At 38.6% G+C, this 23,426-nt stretch overlaps 1 protein-coding gene across 1 annotated transcript in view; it reads left to right on the forward strand.

Annotated features, from left to right (window-relative positions):
* Positions 1–23,426, forward strand: part of DDX10 (DEAD-box helicase 10) — a 159,487-nt gene that overhangs the window by 89,791 nt on the left and 46,270 nt on the right. Inside the window, exons 14-15 of the mRNA XM_063394605.1 lie at positions 7,971–8,084; positions 10,284–10,445. Of these exons, the coding sequence (XP_063250675.1) occupies positions 7,971–8,084; positions 10,284–10,445 (276 nt within the window). The remainder of the gene's footprint in view (positions 1–7,970; positions 8,085–10,283; positions 10,446–23,426) is intronic.

Raw genomic sequence — 23,426 nt, forward strand, 5'->3', positions numbered from 1 at the left:
AGGGGTTGGGAGGGGACACAGCTGGAACAGCTGGCCCCAGCTGACCCAAGGGACATTCCAGACCATCTGACACCATGCTCAGCTTATAAAGCTTGGGGAAGAAGAAGGAAGGGATTGGGATGTTTGGAGTGATGGTGTTCATCTTCCCAAGGCACTATTAGGCATGGTGGGGCCCAGCTTTCCTGGAGATGGCTGAACACTGGCCTGTCCATGGGAAGTGGTGAATGAATTCTTTTGTTTGATTTACTTGCATGCATAGCCTTTGCTTTAGCTATTAAATTGTCTTTATTTCAACCCAGGAGCTTTTTCATTTTTACACTTCTTGATTTTCTCCCCCATGCTGATGCAGGGGGAGTGAGTGAGTGGTTGTATTGTGGTTTGTTGCTGGCTAAGGTTAAGTCATGACATGCAGTTAGCAATTTTGAATAGTGGTTATTAGAATGTTTTGCTGTTTACGCTAGTTTTGTTTCTCCTGTAGCTATGACTTTGAAATTATTCATGTCTATGCTATTTTGTGTTTTTGTCTGCTGTTTTTCTTTTGAATACCAACCTGGATCTTTCTTTCATAACTATTATTGTAAAAGCCATATGCAGTTCTTGATGTAAGTTTTTTTCTCCCATAAAATGGTCTCTTTTTAAAATCAACATTGTTTCACTAGGTTTAGAAAGGAAATAATTAATAGATGTAGTAAGTAATTTAGTTGTCTAGCATTTCCCTGATCAAACTGTGATGTTGTGGAAAGAGTTACCAACCAATAACTTCAGCTTCTTGCTTTTTCAGTATCTTGCTTGAAATCTTGCATGATAATAGTTGAAAAAAACCAAAATAACACACATGCATGCTAACACCCTGAAGAAAAAAACACCCCAAATCAACAAGACCCCTAATGAATCCAGCCTTTTAATTTAAGCCTCTACTTGAAAAATTGAAGTTCATGTTGATCTTCATGCTTGATTAATGTGCTATAAGGATTCATAAAATAGAAAACATGTAAGGAGTGTTGTTTTGTTTTGAGTATGTCTACCTATTTCCAGATTTTTACAACTGCTGTTGTAAAAGCTGTCCTCACTGATGTATACCAGTGCTATGCAAGTTGTTTGGATAGTGTCTGTGAATTGAGGCTTCCTAGTTTTTAACATGTAATTAAAAAGTAAAAACTTAGAATACTTCACCAAAGCAAAATTATCTGTCCTTGTATTACATAAAAAGTAGAACAACAACACAGGCTAATTAAAGAAGCTTGTTTTCCTAGGGAAGATTGAGGGGGTTCTTTTGTGGAAGCAGCTTTGCCCTGCTGCTTCTCAGTGGCTTTGGCTTGTTCTGATGTTCTCAACAGCGCAAAGTGGGCCGTGATTCATGAGCAGTCAGCAGAAATGAGGAGGGACAGAAATAGCTGTCATTTAGAGAAGTAGACTGGAAATCAAAATAAAGACCACCTAGCTACCACAGATCATGAAGAAAAGCAGCATCCTTGCATCCCTTTGTGGGCATGCCTCATCCCAGGATTTTTGTCTCTTTGGTCCTCTATACTCAATAGGAATCAAAGTATATTATCAAGAGGAAGCTTTTTGGTGTTCAGTGTTTTGTAGCTGCTTGAGGTAAAATGGACGGGACTTCAGAGTCTGACTGTTTTGCTTCTCTTGATGTTTTCTGTCTTATCTTTAGTAATTATATGTGAGGAGTGAAGTTTGTAACTCACTGCTGCTTCTGTGATATTTTAGATACTTCTCAGGACAAGTAGAAAATATTCTGCCCTCTAAACTCTTCTCTCATCCTTCGTAGGTAATCGAAGCCTTGTACTCTGCATTTGGGAAGTTTATGGGGTTGGGAGGTAATGCTTTATGGTTAGGCTACTTTAGATTAGTGACTGGAGGATAGTTAGTATTTTAACAGTTCTATGGTGCCAGCTGGATGAAAACCATCTCTGCTTTCTATGGCACAAAGAGGAACCCAGTCATCTTTTTTGTCTAAGGTTTGGTAGGTCCAGTCTGCAAGCCTTCTGTGGGGAATGACACCTGAGTCTGAACGCTCGACAGAGGGACTGACGTACTTGGCGATTCTGCAAATGTGATAATGCTAGCTCCTTGTGGGCAGTTCCTTGAAGAAATGCGAAACAAGTCTGTGAAATTGACTCCTACTTTGATTTTTGTTTCTCAGAGACAGGTGCTGTTAAATTCTTGGTAAAGTAATGTAATGATGTTGGGAGAGACTGGAAGATATTTCCAGGTACAGCACCATTCTTCCCAGAAATTGTATGATACAAGCAGGAGGGAGAAGAAAAGCCTACAAAGCCTCTAGAAATTCAGCAATGCTTGTTTTAGCTTACAGGACTGGAGAATGGATTCTAACTTTTTTCTTCTACTGATATTTTATCCTTTTATCATGATAATGTAGGCCTGTTTTTAGACAGCTTTTGTAGTGAGTATTCTGTGCTTGCTTTCAAAGGTTGAAGTTGAAATTAAAAAGAAAATAGTAGTTAGAAATAAAGCAACTTTAAATTGATGATGAATAAAGCACATGTGTTTTGTCTTGGTTATGCTAAGATACTGCTGCTTGATCCTGAGTTACTGAGAATCAGATGCTCAGGGCTATCTATTGACTTGAAAATGTTATTAATAAGAAAAAATGTTATGTATTACAATAGCAAAATTTACTGACAGCTATGTTTCTGTACCTTCTCTTTAAAAAAAATACTATAATTGAAAAAAAAATTAATTCTTATTTCTTAAGCTTGTCAGTATCTTCATTTAGAAAATATTTTGTTGTTGATCCAGCTTAAGAATATCAGATCTTTTAAGCCAGAAATGAAAAGCCCACTCTTTCTTGAGAAAAGTAGAAAAGAACTTGCATATTAGCTGTATTGTTACTGATTCTATATCAAAATGTTCAAATTTTCTGTGCTTCTAAGAGCTAGTTTTTATTGTTGCTCATTAAATAATCTAGCAAGCCATCTGGCATGTACGAAAGGAAAAAGAAATTTTGGCTTTAGATTAGTAACAGTAGAAAATCCCCCAACTCTGCAGCTGATCCTACATTTTGTGACTTTTTTATAAACTTGAATGACTCTTAATTTATAATGTTTAAGTGTTATATATAATCTTAAAGAATCTAATTATTCCTCTGGTCTTGTTTGATCAGTTTAACCATTGCCACATCTTTATTGAAGAAAAGATGAGATTTGAAGGCCTGTTGTATGAAGCAAGGGCAAAATGTACCTGCTGATGAGCAGCAGGTAGCTTCTTCTCACTGACAGAGGGGTGTTCAAACTGCTGTTAGCAACTTGAGTTCAAAGGGCAGAATTCCTTTGGTATGTTAACAGCAATGTAAAAACCTGTGCCCAGATCACCCATGCTGTTTTGTTTGGATCAATGGCTTCTCTGATGGAATAATTCCGCTTTAGAAAGGGATTTACTGAGGTAAATAGTAGTTGAGCAGGACCTACAATAAGCTGATCAGTGTGGACAGCAGCTGTGCCCTCTCAGCTTACTTTAGAATGCCCGGGCCCATGGCTTGCTCTGGCACTAGGAACAGGGTGCAGTTGTCAGCAGAAACCCTCCGTTCACTTGTATCTGCTGATGTGATTGTACTTCTGCCTGCAAAGCCTGTCACCCCAGATTCCAGCTGTTTACTGGGCAGAGAGGATTTGTGACTCCTGCTGCCTTTGTGTTCTCTACAGAACCCGAGGTTAACAGATGGCAGGGATCTTCTGGCAACCTCCAGCAGCTGCTGGTGCTTGCTACTGGGGTGAACTCTTTGTGGAGAGATGAAGCTGTAGAGAATGTCAGCCTGCTGCTTGTCCCTCCTAGTACAAAAGATGAAATTGGGAAATGTGTAAGCAGAATGGCTTGAAAACACAGGGAACCAAGGGTGAGCACTTAAGATTAGGGAAGCCCAAGGTCTCATGTCTGGTGATGTTTCACTTTTAAAATGGATGACTGAGACTCCTGCTAGATGGGAACTTGATGTTCCAACATAGCTGCTCATACGTGAGGTCAAAGCAAAGACAGGCAGTGGCCTTAGAAATTTGGGTGAGGGGGTCACAGGAGGAGGCCATGAGCTGAGATGGATTTAAACAACCTATCCTGCATGAAGATTTAAGCCACTTGGAGAAACATCTGGCACAAGTATGTTCAATATAAAGCAGCAAGCACTGAGGCAGGAAGTAGGGCAAGAGGCTCTTGGAATGTGAGGAATAGATCCTCTGAAAGATGCTACTGGAGATATGTGAAGGGACAGGGTTAAGTGACAGAAGAGAGACACTTTAGGATTATATAGGGACTCCAGAAAAATGTGAGAGAGATCCCTAGAAGGGAACCGAAGCAGCATGTGTGGGACTCCACGGTAGCTCCAGGACTCTGTACGCTCCCTGGCTGATCTGCTTGACGTTTAAGCTGGACTATGTAGCCTCCCCCTTGGAACAGGGAATCAATGTCAGAAACCACTGCCCTAACACACCAAAGGTCCCTTCTTCTGCTGCTGAATACTGAAGTCATGTAGTTTGGAAAATTGTGCCTATATCTGTGATGAAAATGTTTTGATATCTGAGCCCATCTGGTCTTTAACTATGAGTCAGTGAGGGGACTGTCTCTGAAGCTGAAGGAGCCTTGATAGCCATCAACTTTGAAGTGTGCTCAGAAAGCTAAACTACCCGTGTAGTGGCTTGACCCTGACTGGATGCCTGGCACCCACCAAAGCCTCTCTGTCATGCCCTGCTACAGCTGGAGACAGGGGAGAGAAAATATAACAAAGAGCTCATAGGTTGATATAAGGACCTGGAGAGATCTCTCAATGAATATCATCACAGGCAAAACAGACTTATATTAGAAATATTAATTGAAGTTATTGTTAAAAATCAGAGCAGGATAAGAACAGTAAAACCAGACCTTTAAAACACTTTCCCCACACTCCTTCTTCTCAGCTCTAGCTCGTCCTCCCCAGTGGCACAGGGAGACAGGGAATGGGGACTGTGATCAGTTCATCACATGTTGTTCCTGCTAGTGGTTAGGGAAAGAAGTCCTTCCCTTGCGGCAGTGTGGGGTCCCTCCCACAAGAGACTGTTCTCCATAAACTTGTCTGACATGAATCCATCGCAGGGGCAACAGTTCTCTGTTGCAATTGAACTACTGCAATGTGGATTGGTCCTTCAAGGACAGGCTGCTCCAGTGTGGGTCACAAGCCCTAGCAGGAAACCTGCTCCAGCGTAGACTTCTCTCTTCATGGGTCTGCAGGTCCCTGCCAGTAGCCTGTTCCAGCCTCCCTTGGGTTCACAGCCCTCTGTCAAGCATCCCCCTGCTCTGGTGTGGATCTCCTCTGTGGGCTCCAGGTGGGTTTCTGCATCCCCATGGTCCTGTAGGGGCTGCAGGGGCACAGCTGCCTCACCAGGGGCTGCACCAGGGGCTGCACCAGGGGCTGCACCAGGGGCTGCACCAGGGGCTGCACCAGGGGCTGCACCAGGGGCTGCACCAGGGGCTGCACCAGGGGCTGCACCAGGGGCTGCACGGGACTCTCAGCTCTGGCACCTGGAGCACCTCCAGCCCCTCCTTCTGCACTGACCTTGGTGTCTGCAGGGCTGTCCCTCTCACATGTTCTCACTGCACTCTTCTCTGGCATTATAGCTGTGCCATAATTTTTATTCCTTCTTAAATGTGTTATGACAGAGGCTTTACCATCACTTCTGATGGGCCCAGCCTTGGCCAGAAGCACGTTCATCTTGGAGCCAGCTGGCATTGACCCTGCTGGACATGGGGAAAGCTTCTGGCAGCTTCTCACAGAAGGCACCCTTGAAGGCCCACCAGTACCAAAAGCTGGCCATGTAAACCCAATGCAGTGTCCTGATGAAAACCGCAGTTTAATTACCTAGAGAGTGTGTAGTGTTTTATACTGATGCTTTTTTCTGCAGATTTTTAAAAAATTTGATCCCTTTGTGTCATGCTACACAAGCAATATTGTAAATCTGCCAGATTTACCCACTGATCTTACTCTATGCTTTTTGATTCTATAGTAGTGAGGGAATTTAGCTTCCCATTTTTTTCTTCTCCTCCTCTTGTTCCTTCTATTTGTTTGGAAATTTTGTACTATCCCATTTTTTCCCATGCAAGTTGGCAGTATCAAACTCAGATGAAGGAGGAGGGGGACAAGGTACAAGTGGAAATGTTACCTTTGTGTGCTTGTAAAGACAGCTCATTGGACATTTGTGCTCCTTAGCTGGGAAAACCCTTTTTAAACCAAGAAATATAAGCAGCTGAAATTCACAGTTAAATATAATTTTGCAAAATACTGGTGTACTAGTTTCAGTCTTACAGGAATATTTTTTATAGTAGAAAATTATGCTGGTACCAATAATATTGGCAGTGCAGAAATAAAGGACTGCTAAATAAAAAAAGAAATCCAAAAGCAACTGCTGAAAGCAAATGCTGTGGCAGTGAATTGTATTGTCCCACCACCCTGAAGTACCTCTCTCTTTAAATTCTTCCTCTGGACAGCTCCTTTTGTTCTACTAAGCAGTCTGTATTGTGAGGTAAGGGTTTAATGCTAATGCAGATTCTGAAACAATTTGTGTTTGTAGGATAAATGGCAGTAATGAGGGAGTAGCACAGCTTTCGGAGCTGTTACAGATGTACCTAACCAGTGGAAGCTGCACAGTGCAGCAAAAATTGTTTGACAATACTGAGGACAAAAGTGCTGCTACAGGTACTATTTTCTATAATAGATATGGTCATTACTTGATATCACAGTGTAGTAGCTGTCACAAGCCATTTTTCCTGTTAGAAGGACTATAATTTTTCTCTTTTATAGTTCATATTTCAGTGCATTAGTGTGCTGACCATAATGACAGTGACTTTCTGAGTTAATGTTTTTTTGCTTCCTTTTGTAGTGGATTTTGTATAGAACAGGAAAGCTGATTAAAATGACCAAAATAAAAAATGAAAGTGAGAAAAGTTCAGTTTTTCCTTTTTCTTTCTGGTTGCTTTGACTGCTTTCTGTTATTTATTAGAAGTTTAGACAGTTTAGTGACTTTTTCAGGCATTTTTTCCTGAGAAGTGGAGAGCTTGCAGTCTTTAGGGGATGATAAATGAGTCATAGGCCTTCTCCTATGGAGTCTCCACATATTCCTTCAGAATACCTTTTGCTATAAAATAGTTTTTGCCATGTCAGTTACTGCTTAAAATGTCCTCTGTGTATTGTGCCCTGGTAGATGTTGAACGCGTTCAGCCTTTGTTCTTGGAAGTCGAGTTGGGGGTGGTGAGTCTCCATATTCTTTAGTTCCATGATGTTACCACCAGATGAGTGCCTTGGGGAAACTTATAAAGGCCATCTGTGAATTTCACAGTTTCTGTGGATTCATTCATTAGTTTTTCTGGTGTCTTCACCACCCCTTTTCACTGCTTTCTTTTATGACGCTAGTAACTTTTGTGATATTTAAATGGTACTTAATTCTAAGTTTGGTAAACACCTCCTGGATGTTCTGCAAGAGACAAAAGTTACAAAGTAGGAATATTCTTGCATTGCCACTTGCGACATTCATTGACACACAGCTCAAACTGGTTTACTGTGGTGCCTGGGGACACTGTGATGGCAAAGTGAGGTGAAATTGGTATCTGATCAGTTGTAGTTAATGGCTTCAACACAATTATACTGTATTTCTTGTCTGATGAGGCTTGCTAACAGCATAAGCTGGTGAATCTAATGTCCTTGTCCCTAAAAGGTTAGTGAGATTTGAATGAGCCAGGTGTCCTGGCTCTGGCAGGATTTAAATTATGGTGAATTTTTATCAGAGTAAATGAATTTCTGATGATACAGCCTACTTAAAAAGCTTCTAATGAAAAGATTTGCTGGGTGATTTTTACTGGAAATTACTCTTACTCATGTTCTAGGAAATAAATTTTAATACATCTAATTACTTTTAAGGAAATTTGAGGTAGGCATTCTGACTAGTAAAAATCTCATAAGAAAACTTTCTTTTATGCAGACCACATCAAAATCAAAGATGAAGAAAAAAACAACTAAGACCCAAGAAGCTAAAAAAATCTTGAAGAAGAAATTTAAGGTTAACACAAAAATAGTTTTTACTGAAGATGGAGAGGTAAGATCACTTCAAAGTATTTTGGTGGGAATTGAAGTTGTCATTTCTATAAAGTCAAAAATGTACTTTATATCTGTATGAAAAGTCACGCTTCTAAAAAATGTGTGGTATTTGTAATTGGCTTACATTTTGCAAAAGTGTTCAGCTTCCACTTAGAATTCAGTTCCGTTGGGAAATGTTGTGCACTGACCACTTTTCATCTTTGTATATGTAAGATACTTGTATGAGAGCTGTAAATGGATGTACAGAACTGTATCTCTTTTCTGCCTATTATCTTCAATTTCAGGTGGAATCAAGAGCATGTGTTTTTTTTCTTACAGAAATGTAAATCAATTTTCCTGTAGCTGTTTGCCAAAGATCCCCAAAGTCTTGAGTTAATGTACTGGAATTAAAACAAGACCCTGGTTTTCTTCCCAGCATTCACTATTTCTAGATTAAAAGTTAGAAAAGCTAAGGAAGTACCAAATTTTGGCCTATTAGTGCTGATGTAGCAGTGCTTGGAAATTTGCCAGTTATTTGATTTGTTCTTTTAATAGAATAATGGAAAAATTTATTGACTTTATACTGAAAGGAACTGTTGTGGATGCGAGTCACTCTAGGGTTTCCCTGTGGAAATAACCTCGCTAGCAAGTGTCCATTCTCCATGAACTTTTATATCATTTGATTTCACAGCTTCAGATGCTATATATGTTGTTTATCCATTTCCAGCACTAAGATAAAAAGTGGGCTGGGGTTTTTTTTCCTCTTTATAATAATTTCAGTAAGACATAAAGTGAAAGAGAGGTCACCTTTGCAAGTGTATAATTTGCATTTTTTCTGACTAAATAAGATAAAGCATTTTATATTGCAGGTGAAGGGAGTGTAGCCATATACATAATTACTAACATTAGACAGAATGTAAAAGGTTTTAGAGGTTACCCCACTGACCAAAAAATACCATGTCAGATATTTTTAGCTATTCAGAAGCTGTTGTCTCAACTAAAAAATTCACATGCAAATGTGTTAGGTATCTATGCAATAAAGTGAAAAGGAGCAAGGATGGAGAGAAATATAATCACAAAGATTGTAGTTTGAAAAGCAATACAATAAAAAAGGGGTGACATTTAAGGAAACACAAAATTTGCATCTATGGGTGTTCTTGCTTTTTTTTCCCCCCAAGCTGTGTAAAATTGTGCTTTGAACTTTCATTGTTCTATTCCATATGTTTCTCTTTGTTAAAGTCATCTAAAAAATGTATCTATCTAGAAAATACAACTACACAAACTCAGTTTTACAAAAGGATGTGGAAATAACGGCTTGGATTTATCTGTAACTGTTAAATAAACACCCTGTGTACATTAGGGAGTCCTAAATGTGTTTGGTTTTGCACTTGTGCTGAAAGGCATTCTATATTTTCTGCTATGTACTTTCCTTTCAAGAGTTAGTACTCCACCAATCCATGAGCAAGAATGATTTTGCAAAGACTTTCCCTTGAATGTGTGTGCTCATACCATGAGGTATAAGCTACTAGGTCATAAGACAGATGGGGATATTTTTTGGTGAATGTGTAGTCTTTGTCTTGAATTTAAAGTTTCAGATATTTAAGGGAAGCTGGATGTGTTCAGTGTGTCATCCATCAAACATTTTATCAGCGTGAGTCATCAAACATTTCCAATACAGTCTTAGCACAATAATCAAAAAACCTTTCCGTGTCTGTTCTCCTTGCTTCCCTCAAAACATGAACCTGCAGTCATGGGTTTTTTTGGGTCCTCTGGAATAAAGGCTTGTCTAATTCTTGTCTTGGTTAATATGTTGGAATCGTTTACATGTGTTGGTTGTTTAGATGAAAGGTACTGCTTAGATTCATTCACATTTTTTTCTGAGAGTCATTTCTTGAAAGCAAGTAGTTTGTCTCTCCCCAGATGACTAGCATGATTAGAAATTACTTGTTTTAATCAGGAAAGAGGACAAAAAAAGAGAAAAGATTCCAGTGAATTCACTAAACAGTAATGTGATATAATGGAGACATTAATGTAAAATAGTGATTTTTAACTGAATGTGAGGTTAAATAAGGTTTGTTTATTTGTTTCCTTTGCAGATGACCTTTTTATTTAGTCTGGAAAAATAATGTATTGGAATATTTAGGGCTCCAAAAGTGTGATGTGGAAAAAATTATTCTAACCATTATTTTTTTTTTTTTTGCTGGCGTCTCTAATTCAGTTTGTGCAGCAGTGGCCACCTGTGCAAAAATCCAATTTGGCGCAAGCAGATGAGGAAGATGATGCCAGTGGTATCAACCTAGATAAAGCAAAAGAAATACTGCGGGAGGAAGACAAATTTGACAAAGAAGAATACAGGAAGAAAGTAAAGGAAAAACATAGGGTAAGTTGATTTCTACTTCAATTACTGAAGTACAGAAAGTACTCAATTACTGAAGTACAGAAATACTGTGCTGTGGATTGCTCAGTGGGGAAAAATACTTAAATACATTGTGAAATAAGCGTAGTACAATTTCATTTAAATTCTTCAGTTTTCTTCAGGTCTGCAGTGCTCGAAGGAAAACAGTTTTCATGTAAGTAGCTGGATAGCACAAAGCCTTATTCAGCATTAAGTGTTAGTAACAGTGGAGTTTTATTTACAGCTTTAAAATTTGGTGAATTTAGTAGGAGTATTTTTTTAAGCAGTGTTCAGTGGAAAGGTTTGTTTCACCAAAAGAAAGTATTATTAGGCATATGTGCTCTAAAACCTGCTGGCAGTGAAGGACTATCTCTGAAATGTCTGCAGACTACCATTTGCTCAGCCTTTAGTATTACATTTCAGCTAGGCCAGTGTTAACTTTTTGTGTCAGTGTTGTTAGGGCTCTCAGAATTTACGTAATGAATTACTCAAACGACATGATATGATTTTGGCTGTGACTTGAAAAGATCAGTATCTGCAGTCTGGCTTCTCCCTGGGGTTTAAAAACCTTTAAGCTGCAGACCACAAGTTTTCCAACTACCTCTCTATTATTTATTACAGACCAAAGCAGGGTTTTCTGACCATGCTGTGTACCTGTCACAGCTGTATGTCTTTGAGCTCAGGGCTCATTCTGTTAGTGATTGTGAGATGGGTGTGGCATCCACATAACAGATACATGTAAGATCCCAGGACTACGTGTTGTTAAAGGCCTGATTTTATATATACTCAAAGCTTCAAACTTCCAAAGTATTAGAAAGCGTTGTTTTATGGTCCTGCTCTGTAAATGCTGACTTAATTCAATTTGGGTTTCCAGTGATTGTTAGTAGTTAGTGCAAGACCTTCCAGTGTTTGTGAGGGTTTGAATTTGAACAAAATGATTTGGAAGGATTTTGTGAAAGCTTCAAGTTATGTTTCAGCTATGACGTATCCTAGCTATTGTCAAAGCATACTTCACACATTTAATTTGAAAATCTGCTCCTCTAGCTCTGTTGCAGTCATTTGACAAATACAAAAAAATCTCACCTCCTCTTTAGCTAAGGGTTGCAATTGATAGGAGGTGAAAAGAAACCATGTTTGCTATGCTCCAAGTGAAATAATAGTCAGGTTTACAGAAAACAATGCAATCAGATTTCAAGGATGCACTTAGTGAACAAGAAACTGATTCTATGACTTTGCAATATGTTATTCACTAGTAGATTCATATACTTTGAGTAACACCATTGTAGGTTTGGCATCAGACTTCAATGATAATATACTTCATTTCTTGGTCTGTTAATGCAACTTCATTGTTATAGTGCTGAGAAGAACGAATTATGTTGACCAGGTATTTACCTGCATTGAAGAAAAAAATGTTTCAGCAGTGGAGGTACCATGAAAAGAGAATACCTCTTTTCAAAACTGACTCAGACAAAATTACCAGACTGGCCACATCAATGTCATGGGGGTTTTTTTTGTAATGATGGAAAGTGTCATATGTGAAGCTTCTTGAAGATTAGTGCATGAGTGTTTTTCACACTCCACCTATTATCCTTTATGAAAGGAAATAAAATAAATAAATTATACTATATAAAAAAGGAAGGAAGTAGATTAAAAAAAGACCTCTGATATCCTGTAAAATGATTGTCTAGTGTTAAGGGCTGCCATTCAGTCATTGCATTACTGACACATCTGACATCATTCAGATTTTTATTTGAAACTTTACAGTTTGAGGTGAAAAATACGACTACTGTAAATTCTCTATACATAATGAAGTATTCGGTTACCTGATTGTAATTTAATTATTGAAATAGTCTTATAACGTTTTAGAATCCTAACATCCAATTTTAAATGAGATGAAACTTGCAAAGAAAGAAGGGACAGGAAGGTGATATGTTTTACTCTGGTAGAACCTCATTTGCCTTCCCGTTGTCTCACTAACCTTGTGGTTAAAGATGAACCTCTCTCCTCACTACAAAAGCATTCAGGATACCAATTCATTTCATGTATTAATTAATACAGGCTATAAAAGGTAAGGCTGACATACAGATTGATTCTCCTGCTCTTCCTTATTACTAAGTCATCCATTTATGTTTGGGATTCTTGACAGTCAGCTGTTGCTGCTTAGGAAACAGCTGTAGTAGTAATTATGAGGGAAGTATGCTGAGCCCTGCTCTTTTTTCTCATCCAAGGAGAGACAGGCATGCCTCCTTTCTCTTGGGTCATCTTAAGGTGATCAGAAGGTGCCTTCTTCCAGTGATTCATGAAGAAGCTACATAATTACTAGGTGGGGAAGATACTACTCAATTTTTTCATTACCAGAAAATGTGTAATTTTCAAAATTCACACTATAGGGCAAAGATCTATGGCTTAATTCAGAAATCGTAGATAAGTCTCATAGATAAACATTATTTTAGTCATTTCAGCTGTTGTTTTTTCACTAATGTTTTTGGAATTTATTGTGTTGTTGATGGGATAAGTCATCTGTCTTTCATTGACAAAAGAATGCCAGGGGAAAATTTGAACTGCCTCACAGTAAAAGCAAGTTAGGTGGCCATTTTCACAGTGACTTCCCAATGGTATTTAAAAATTCTCCCACCTCATAAGGTTTCCCTTCCCAAAAGGTAATTGCTCAGCAGCAAATACTAGTTGAGTTTGAATGTTTAGCTTACATCTCAGTGATATGAAAGAAGAGCTGTGCAAGTCTGTGTATCATGACTATGCTGCAGAAGCCTGATTAGGTGCCTGATGATTGTCTGAATTTGCTATTAAAAGTTTGGTTGTTTATGTAAGATTGACAGGCAAGTGGTGTAAGTTATTCCTTACGCTCATTTGGAGGGACTGGGTGAAACCTAAAAGATGAATATTCAGGTGTGTTACCAGTAAAGGATATGAGAGCAGTAAAAAGACCAGGAGACTTCATTTTCATGACTTTGGGTTTTGTGTAAGTGTGGTTTAGTGCCCTTTCTTGTGTCATTGAAAGAGGAGCTTTTTAAAGTCACATACTTTAATCCCATCTTATATATCCCTTTGCTGGCATTCAGCAGAACCCTTTATTCAAAGTCTTAAAACCATCACTTGTGACTGTCATTGCTTCTTTTTAAATCCTCTATGTCTCACTGTGAGCCAAAATACATCATGTTGTAACATGAACTCTGTTACCTGACCTGTCCTTTCTGCAGTAATGCTAATTATTTAATTCCCATCTTTGTTTACATTTCCTTCCTGCAAGCAGACTGCTGAAGGTCTTTGTCCATTTGACATGTTTCAATATCAGATGTGACAATTCTCTGTTTCTTGGTTTTTCTGCCTCAGCTGCTGAATTCTCCTACAACTCTCTTTTTCCTAGCTTTTTGAAAAAGCCATGGCTAAATCTTTCCTTTCTGCTTTTGCTTCATTTTTCATCTTTGCTTAACATTTTAATCAACTTAGCTTTCTTCAGTTCCTTCACTTACATCAAGTTTCAAATATAGCTTGATTCATATTTCCTCATCTTAATTCCTTTTCTTCCCTACTGCAGCTGATACCTGGTGTAGTTTCCTGGGGTGTGTGGCAGTTGTTTACTTTTTTCCCCTTTAAATCAGTTTTTGAAATATACTAAATCTATTAAAGTTATTAAGACTAGCAGACCACTAGAGACAATGGCATTTTCATTCTGTATAAATCAAATGTAGCAGTCTGATTCATGGCTACGTACATGTAATCATAAAGTCCCCTCAAGCTGAATGTGTGTTAATACCTGAAGTGTCTACATTGGCTTTGAAATGGTGACTTACAATAGCAAAACAATTTACAGAAGGCAATAAATGTAGGTGTTATTTCACGCACTTTGTTTTTATCTGGCAGGTGTGTTCAGGTTTTGATTTAGCTAATGAGTGGATGTAGAAAAAGCAGTGTTTTCATGAAGCTTTTTCTTTTATAGATTATCTTCAATTGAGAATCCCTTTCTTACAGCTTCTGCAATATAATCTTGAAGATTTGAGATCTGTGGGGAAAAAAAAGTGAACTTCTTAAAATCAAAACATCCCCAAAAATAGCTTTTTTTTTTTTTTTAGGGGAACATGGCACATAAGCTTATAATAAACTTTTCTTGCAAAGCTGTTACTGATGAAGAATAAAACTATTCAGAAAGTATCCACAGGCCATTGCTTTTCAAACCATTTGTGAATGTAATTTAAATGAGCACAGTTTCCTGTAGGATCAGAAAAATGTTTTGATGCATTCATGAGATGCTCGGATTAGAAGAGTTGTATGTTGCAGCGCCTTAAGGCTTGTGGCAACTTGCAAAGCATCTACACTGTAATTGGGTTCTCTTCATGAGTCTCACATTTTACTATCCTCTCCTTCCTCTGCAAATATGGGAGAACTGAAAATCAAATGGATAAAAGTAAATAAAACTCTGAGGTATAATTGTAGTGTAATTAATGCTTACTGAAGTTTTGGAAACAAAGTAAATTTTAGTGATTGAGCGCAAGGGAAGGACAGTAACACTGATCAAGATGATGTGAAAAGAATTCTGCATTAATGGCTATTTAATGAAAGCCATTTGAACTGTGCAAAATGTTATAAACAACAATAATGGGAAAAGTGAATAAACTATTCAGAACAGGTTTTGGCACTCCATTTTTCAAGTTTTCAACTGAAAATGCAGTTTGTTAGGAGGAAAATAGTGGCAGAGAGGGATTAATCTCACTTCTTAATAACCTCTCTTTCCCTACACTAACTCATGCTCAAAAAATGCCCGTTGGTGCTGAAGGAAAAATGAATAGGAGCCTTATTTCTTACCTCTCCTTCCCATGAGTAAGATATGCTGCCAATTTAGAATGATCAATGTGAGAAGGCTAGAAATATTTTTTTAAATATAATTTTATTTGGGCAGTATTAGTAGCAATCAAGCTGAGACTGTCTTCAGGGGTCTGATACTGCAAGATGTAGTAGTTTTGTACCTCCCTGGAAGACCTTAAACAAATATATTTATAGAGAGATGACTCAGTTAGACTGCAGGTGACGGGGGATCTTTCAGAAGGTACTGCACTGTACCACAAGTCTGTATTTTAAATGTAATATATACTTCATATTTTTGAGACTCCTTGCGCAGTCTTCCAGGGATACTGATGTTGCTTGAAGGAATCTGAAGATATTTTTGGTCCTTGTGCCACTGAAATGATTTTTATTTGTACCACTTTAAGTTTAGGGCTATATGTTCTCACAGTTTTGCTTATGCTGTTCTTAATTCTGTAGAAATTACAGAATTATTTTAAAAGCAGTACTGAAACAGAATATCTCTCTTTAGTTTTTCTCCTGCAGCCTTAATGCATTTGTTATTGGCATAGTGCATAATTTTAATGAGGAGGAAACGGTGCAGTGTTTCACCCTTTGTGTGTTTGATCTCCCAAATATTAACTGTTTCCAAGGCTAAAAGAGAAAATTCTTTGTACCAGACTTTGTGTAAGACTGTCATAAAATAAATAGCTTTCAGTTTCACAAAGAGCATATTGAATTCTGATTAAAATTCATTTTTGAAAATGGAGATTGCAGACTGGTAAGGGGAGCCAAATCCCTTGGGTTTGGACTCAGGCAGTTTCATCTGCAGGTGTTTTTGGTGAAGCTGCTGTTGCAGGCTGCAGAACCAGCTCCCTGCACGTGTATGGGCACAGAGGGGCACACACAAGACACTCTGAGGGTGTCCCCAGGGACAAGAGAGGCTGCACTCACATAAACATGCACAGCACAGGCAGCACAAGCTTATTTCTTCTTGTTGGCTGATAAGGGCTGATGTTTACCAGCAGGACTAAGAAGATCTCACTCCTTTGATTGATAAGCACACTCACCAATACATTAAATAGTAGAGTGGACCCTAAATATGTCTAATTTCATACTACATCATAGGGCCCTTGTGTTGTCATTGACCTTTGGTTTTTCCATGTGCTGGTCTTTCTGCTCAGTCTCAAATATTCCATTTTAAGTTTGCTCTTTCTTGTGAGACTGATAAACATAGATGACCTGTTTTCTCTTTTCTTATCAAAGTTCTGTGTGGACCTTCCCAAGGTTGTGCTTGTGTGGTTCTTTTAGTTTTAATTTGTCAGTGACTTACAAGTTCACATCTTTTGCTACTTGTCTGCCTTACTGATCATTAGGGTTAGTGTATTTTTATATTCACTTTATTAATTTGTTAATTTTCTCCTTCTTGTCTTTGTCTCAGACATAACAGGATATCATTACAAGCCACATTTTTACATTCAGGGTATCCCTACCACCAGTGTATCTCATGCTGCACTGCATTCCTTGGGGTTTGCTTCCTGCTGTAATGCTGTAGCCTTTATCTCTCTCTCTGACCTCTGACCCGTGCCACAATCCTCACCCCATGCCTTGGCTGAGCCATGACCCAGATGGGAAACCTTTCAGGGGAGAGCACCCTAGGACTTACTCCTTCCTTTGATAGCCCCTTTCCAAATGGAACTCCAGGGTCTGCTTCCCTGTTTTTGCAAGCGATTTTTGTTGATAACAAAGAGTAGTTATGATTTAAACATGTTTGATTTATAGTATTCTAAAATAATTCTAATAGTTGTAGTGTATTGTAATAAATCATTGAATACTATATATCATGCTCAAGAAATGGAAAGGATTCCCCGGGGATTTTCTTTCTTTTATGGAATAGATGTTATATAACACAAGCCATTCAATATGGTTGAAGATAAATGCTCCCATGAAAAACAGTATTTTTAGTTTTAAATCAGTCATTAGATTAATTCTGAGGAAAGGCTGCATCATATTTTCAAGGAAGTAATCTGAAGGGGTAAAAAATTGCAGTGCAGGATTATGTTCTTTATTAAGTAAAGCACCTGAATAGTCCTGCACTTTGAGGTGGAATTTGTCAGATTACCATGTGTACAGTTGGTTTAATGTGGTGCTGGGTGAGCATGATAAAATTCTCTCACATAAAGAGTATGCCAAATAGGAGCACAATATAAAGGGAAGGAGGTTACTGCTGAGAGGAGCGCTCAGCTGAACAGCAAAGTATAGATGGAGAGATGTGTAAATAAATCAGGGAGTGTTACTTTGTTAGAAAGGCTATCTGAGCCCTTCCATAACTTTTGTGTGCAGGCAGTGCTGCTGTTACGCTCCAGATGCACAGCTATTTAGATAAGGGGGATGGACACTGAGAAGTGGGTTGACAAGCATCCTGCTTCAACCTTAGCAGCAGCATCCATCTGGTCTCCCTGTGGTGTCAGTGGAGGCAAGGGCCTGCTTGCTTATCTTTCACTTCAACAGCTGAATGGGCTACGCTTAGAGTTTGGAGTGTCCTTGGGTGTTTTCTAAGAGTCTTGTGGCCAAATCAGAGTTCTTGACCTCATCTTATCAGTGTGAAAAACAAGAAAACGAGATCACAGATGACATAATGCTCTGTATTGAAAGGGACCCACAAGGACTATTGGATCCAGCTCTGAAGTGAATGGTCCATATGGCCTTTGAGCCCACAATCTTGGTGTTACTAGCACCAGGCTTGAAGCAACTGGTTTGTGTACACACTGATCAGATGAGTGCCAGGAAGACACAGTTGTGAGTAGAAGTAGTTCAGGCATAACCTTAAAGTGGGTCTTTACCAGCCCTAGTGTGGTAAGGGAGTTTCCATGCCAGGCTGCTTGTCCTGCTGGAGGATGTACTGAACAACTGCCCCAAATGCTGATCTCCATCTGTGAGGCTGCACCCTTTGCTTGCTGAGGGTCCAGGTACTGCAGGGTGCCTGCATGAGCAGGCACAGATCCATGCAAAGTTTTTCTGCCTTCTCTCAGACCTGGTATTTGAGCTGGGTGTTTCCTAATGGGTGGCTGGATTAAGATGGCTCAAGATCCTGTGATCTCTATAAATAATGAATTTTCCACTCTTAAATGGCATCATCCCTTCAAAACCTAAAGCGGCCACAAAGTGAGACGAAGGGCGTCATTGCCCATTTTCCTCTACTTTTCTCTAGAATATATTAACGTGATTTGCAGTGTAACTTCCATGGATTTGTTGTTAAGATTTTAGTTCCCAGCTTTAAACATTGCTTTTAAATGGCGTTAACTGACTTCATTCATCATATAATTCTGTTGAGACTGTATGTTGAATTACTGTTACCTTTATCTCTTAATGTATGTGTTTGTGTATGTGTAGGTTCTGTCTCACAACTCCCACAGTAAAAAAAATTCTTTGTAATACTTAATCTAAACTTACTTTCAATTTAAAACCTTTACTCCTTATCCTGCCCAGTACATGCCATCATAAAAAGTTCCCTTCCAGCTGATTTACTGAAAGACACAGTTAGGTCTCCCCAGAGTCTTCTTTTCTCCAGGCTGAACAGTCTGAACTCTCATCCTGTCTTCATAGGAGAGGTGTTCCAGCCCTCATGTTATCTTCATTGCCCTCCTCTGGACCCACTTCAACAGGTCACACCTTTGCTGTTCTGAAGACTTCAGAGCTGGATGCAGCCCTGCAGGTGGGGTCTCAGCAGAGCAGAGGAGCAGAATCCCCTCCCTGGCCCTGCTGCTGCCCACCACTGGATGCAGCCCAGGACACTTTTGGCTTTCTGGGCTGTGCGTGCACGTGGCTGGGTCATGTCCAGCCTCTCATCCATATACATGTTTAAACCAACTCACTTAAAAGCTTTAGAAAAACTTTTCTATCCTTAAAACATACTCAGTGTGTTCAGATCTAAGTGGAACTCGTTTTGATCTTTGTCTGCAGGTTTCCTATGTTGGTTTTGTTCCAAGAATGTCCTTTTAAGAGCTAGTTTCTGCTAGCTTCTGTTTTCTTCTTTTTAATGAGAATGCCTTTTTTTCCACTAATGCCTCTAAGACTTTTTCATGTTTAATGTTTAAGATTGTCTCTGTGCTGTTTTTCACGTGCCTTTGATGCCTACTCTGTGTTGCCTTAAATTGGTGATTACTAGGTGTTTCAGTTTCCCTGCCTTTAAAGTAAACCTCAACTTTGCAGATGAGGCTTACATCATTATGTTTATGTAGTTTCTTGGTTGAGGAGATTATTCAATAGGTTTTTAAAAGCAAACATTGAGATTCTAAAAACCTCACAACGAAACAAACACAAAACAATAAAAAAAAGCTTTTGCTTTTTTTCCTGAAGGTATTAAGGTTTGTTTATTTAATAGTAACCAATTTTGTACTTAATTTCCAGATTATTTAGAAAAATAATATTCCAAGAAATATTAATAAGATGATTCAGTTTTATCTTTGATTTAGGAATGTTAGTGTGTTTTGATAGTTGGAGAAATGCTCACATGTAGATGGTCTTCTAGTCTCTGTAAGGAGAAATACTAAGCTACATAGCTTAATTTATAAAAAATAATATAATTGTAGCAATAGCCACAGCCTGTAAACAATTCAAGCTTGGTGTGAAATCTTCGAGAAGAAAATTATGGGAAACATGTTTATTAAGTCAGTTTTCAGAGCACATTTGTGCTTCAAAATTTTGATGGAAACCAGCTCTTGGCTATGGCAATGCCACTATATGAGAGCTGCTCTGAACTTTTGAACAACTCTGTGTTTTCTGCAGCACAACTGACTGAATTTAGCTCTGTCCCACTAAAATAACAAGAGATATTTGAATACCAAGACATGGTATCAGATTCCAGTATTGACCAACATGTATTTGCAAATCACAGCCAGATTTTTCCAGGCAGTGGAGTGATTTGTTCCAGAACTTGGTCACCTGTAAAGATCTGTTGTGTGGTAGACCATTACCTCAGCTGTTAAATAGAATGGAAGGTAGCTCCAAATTATAGTATCAGTATATAAAGGAATAGTTACTAAAAATCTAGTTATAAAATGATGGATTAAAACCTGAGGGAGTTCTTGAGTATTTAAATAAAAATACTTCAGAGGACTCAGATGAGCATGAAATTTTTACAGGAAATAGATTTGCCACAGGCTTTTTTGATATTCTCAGAGCTAAAGACGCTGTAATACGCATTAGTTGTGTTGAGTGAAACTTTTATTTGCCTTCAGGTAAGGTAATATAAGAGGTCAGTGAAATTTTAGGGAGGAAAAACTGCAGCTTATCACCAGCTGAAAGAATTTATAGAATGTAAATCTGACCGATGCATAAATTCTTTAAAAGAAAGAAAGAAGACTTTTATTTTTCACACATTAAAAAAGCTGAAAGAAAAATTACTGTATGGAACAAAACTGTTCATAATAGAAATAACAGAAATAAATGGTGTATTTTTTTTATATTACAGTAAGCTCTCTGTACAACCTTAAATGTAGAAAGAAGAGAGTTCAAGGAACAGGGGATTTCCTTTGGGAGGGAAGATCTCTCAAAATTGCTGGACCTAATTTTTTATAACTAAAAACTTGGGGCTTAAGCTCTCTATGTGTCTTTCACATATTGCAGACCTTACCAGCTAGAGAGATCTGCTATGCCATTATTTTTTATTTTTTGTCTCAAGTTGAGAACATGGAATGTAAATGTTAGAATATTTATATAAGTGTATTGGAGTTTTAAGAATTAAATGGGGTATGAGTTTTTGTTTTAAAACCCAATAGAAGAAGCGGGAAATTAAATGTGAAGAGAAGCCAATGGCAGACTTCTTAACTTCACAGTTAAGAACAGTGAGTAGTTCTTCCATATATTAGACAGGACTTTATCCGTGGTTTGGGATCCTTTTAGGCTAGCTGTTTCTGTTGTCTGTTCTAGTGCAGAAAAGGTAGAAGGTTTGCAACTCTTCTTTTAGCCAAGTGGTTTAGCCATCTTACATGATGATGACTTAAAATTTTCATCCCTTTCATTACCGAGGCTATAGCCATCCTTTCAAAGTACCTTAGTAAGTGTGAAGAAAAAAAGATAATTTGCAGTAAATTTTAAAAGCTGACCAAGGAGGTCTTGGAGCCATATAATGCTATTAATGAAAAACTAAATGAAAATAATATAATACCGAGCCAGTTTGGGTTTGTGAAAATTAGATGTATAGTGAGTTGTATTCATATATTTTTATCAGAGCAGAACCTGCTTTTAAAATACGTCTGTGGAATACTCTGAAATTTCTACATGGCTTTTCACTTGAGTATACTGATTAGTAAATTAACATGTCACAGATTAAATGGACTAAAACTCTGACAATGGCCAAAACCAAGAGATTCGGCATGGATTTATGGGGAATTTTTCTGTGTGAGAACAGGCAGGCTGTGGCATAGGCTGACCAGAGATGAAGTGCAGTCTTCAGCCCTGGGATTTTGAAATGGCTGGACAAGGCTCTGTGCAGCATAACCTCACCTCAGAGCTGACTCTTGTGAGCAGGAGGTTCTGAGACCAGAGACCTCCTGATGCTCTTTCCAGTCGGAATGATCCTGTGTTCCTGTGAATGCCCAGGGGTGTTTGGAGTGAGTTAGTGTGAAGCAGCAGAAGCAGGCCTGATTTCAGGACATTGGCTTCTGAAAATGCACTCCTTGCTGCAGCTCAGTGCTGACATACATGTGCTCTGCAAAATCTGCTTTGGTTTTTTGTTGACAAAGATCCAAACCCTCTCTCTCCTCTGCTTGGGGGGAAAAAAAACAGGTCTTGACATCATCTCCTGGTGATTGCTCCTCTGTCTTGTTTTTCTCTTGTGCTCCTTATTTCAGTCTCTGGACCTATTAACATTGGAAATTTTTTTGTCTTCACCATTCTTCAGAGACTAAAGTATATGAAGCTGTCTGTGTGCTCCTCTTCTGTGTCCTTATGTCAGTCTTCTGCTTTCATAGCTGTCTTCTCAGTGCTCTGTTACAAATCCCTTGAGCAGGAACTTTGCTGCTATATTTGCTGAAGCTGTAGTTAAAACACTGACATTTCATACACCGTAGAATTTTTCTATCTGAATTTTTCTGTCCAAAATTTTCTAGACAGTCCAAGTCAAAAGCTGCTTTGTAACATATGGTGTGTTACTTTCTAGCTCTTTTCTCTCTGTTTTTGAGGGGTGAAGTTTGAATATCACCGTAATTTTAGCAGAAAAATGAGAGAACCCCAATGGTTACCCAGAAGAGTGAAGAATGTGTAGCTAAAGCATTTAAAGTGGAGGAATTGAAAAACTTAACAAAATAATTAGAGAAGCATAAGTAAAAGTGATCAGAAACTTATGTAAATTTGACTTGGGAGAGAAGGAATTGTTACATGGATGATCATGTTATGACCATGATGCATAGGTCTACTTCGTTGGAGGAACTGCATGTAGACCAGACAGTACTTGGTCCTGGTGGCTTTTGTTGTCCCACATGATGCACTGGTGGCCTTAAGTGTATTTTTTTTTTCTTTTTCATCCTTTAACATATCTGAAATAATAAGACAGCTGTGTTGCTGTGTTATGTCTGTCCACAGTGTGTGGCTGGTGTTTGGGCTTTTCTTTGGTGTTTGTTTTTTGGTGGGGTTTTGTTGTTGTTGGTTTTTTCACAGTATGCGTTAAAGGCCCTGACATGTAACTCTGAGTGTATTGAGTTGTTTGAGTCAGACAGCTTTGCACAAAGCATTGGGGAATTGTTTCATTTTGATTTGGAGAGAAGAGGTTGACTTATGCAGAAAGTGACTTTGAAAATAAGCAACGCTTCTGTCGTTTGGGCAATTGGGAGAATAGAAAATGTCATGCACCACACAAATGTCTCAAAAGCCCCTGAGTTTAGACACCCACTTTGAACATCTTGGTGGCTGTGTTCTCCTTTTCCCATGTCTCTAGTCAAAGACTGCTTTTCCAAACAACTTTGTGTGATATCTACCAATATGTTTTGGCAGCATCACTGTGATGAAATGGCACCAGGGCTGCTGAAGCTGGAGCTTTCTCCTTATTCCTGTTAGTGAGCTGATATGTAACTGCTCTTCAGCCGTCTCTGAGCTGAAGTGCTGACCCTGGATTCATGTTAATATCTCCTTTATGTGGATGAGACTCTAAATGTGCTGATGCCAGGATGG

This window comes from Prinia subflava, chromosome 3 (assembly GCF_021018805.1).
Source record: "Prinia subflava isolate CZ2003 ecotype Zambia chromosome 3, Cam_Psub_1.2, whole genome shotgun sequence".
NCBI lineage: Eukaryota > Metazoa > Chordata > Aves > Passeriformes > Cisticolidae > Prinia > Prinia subflava.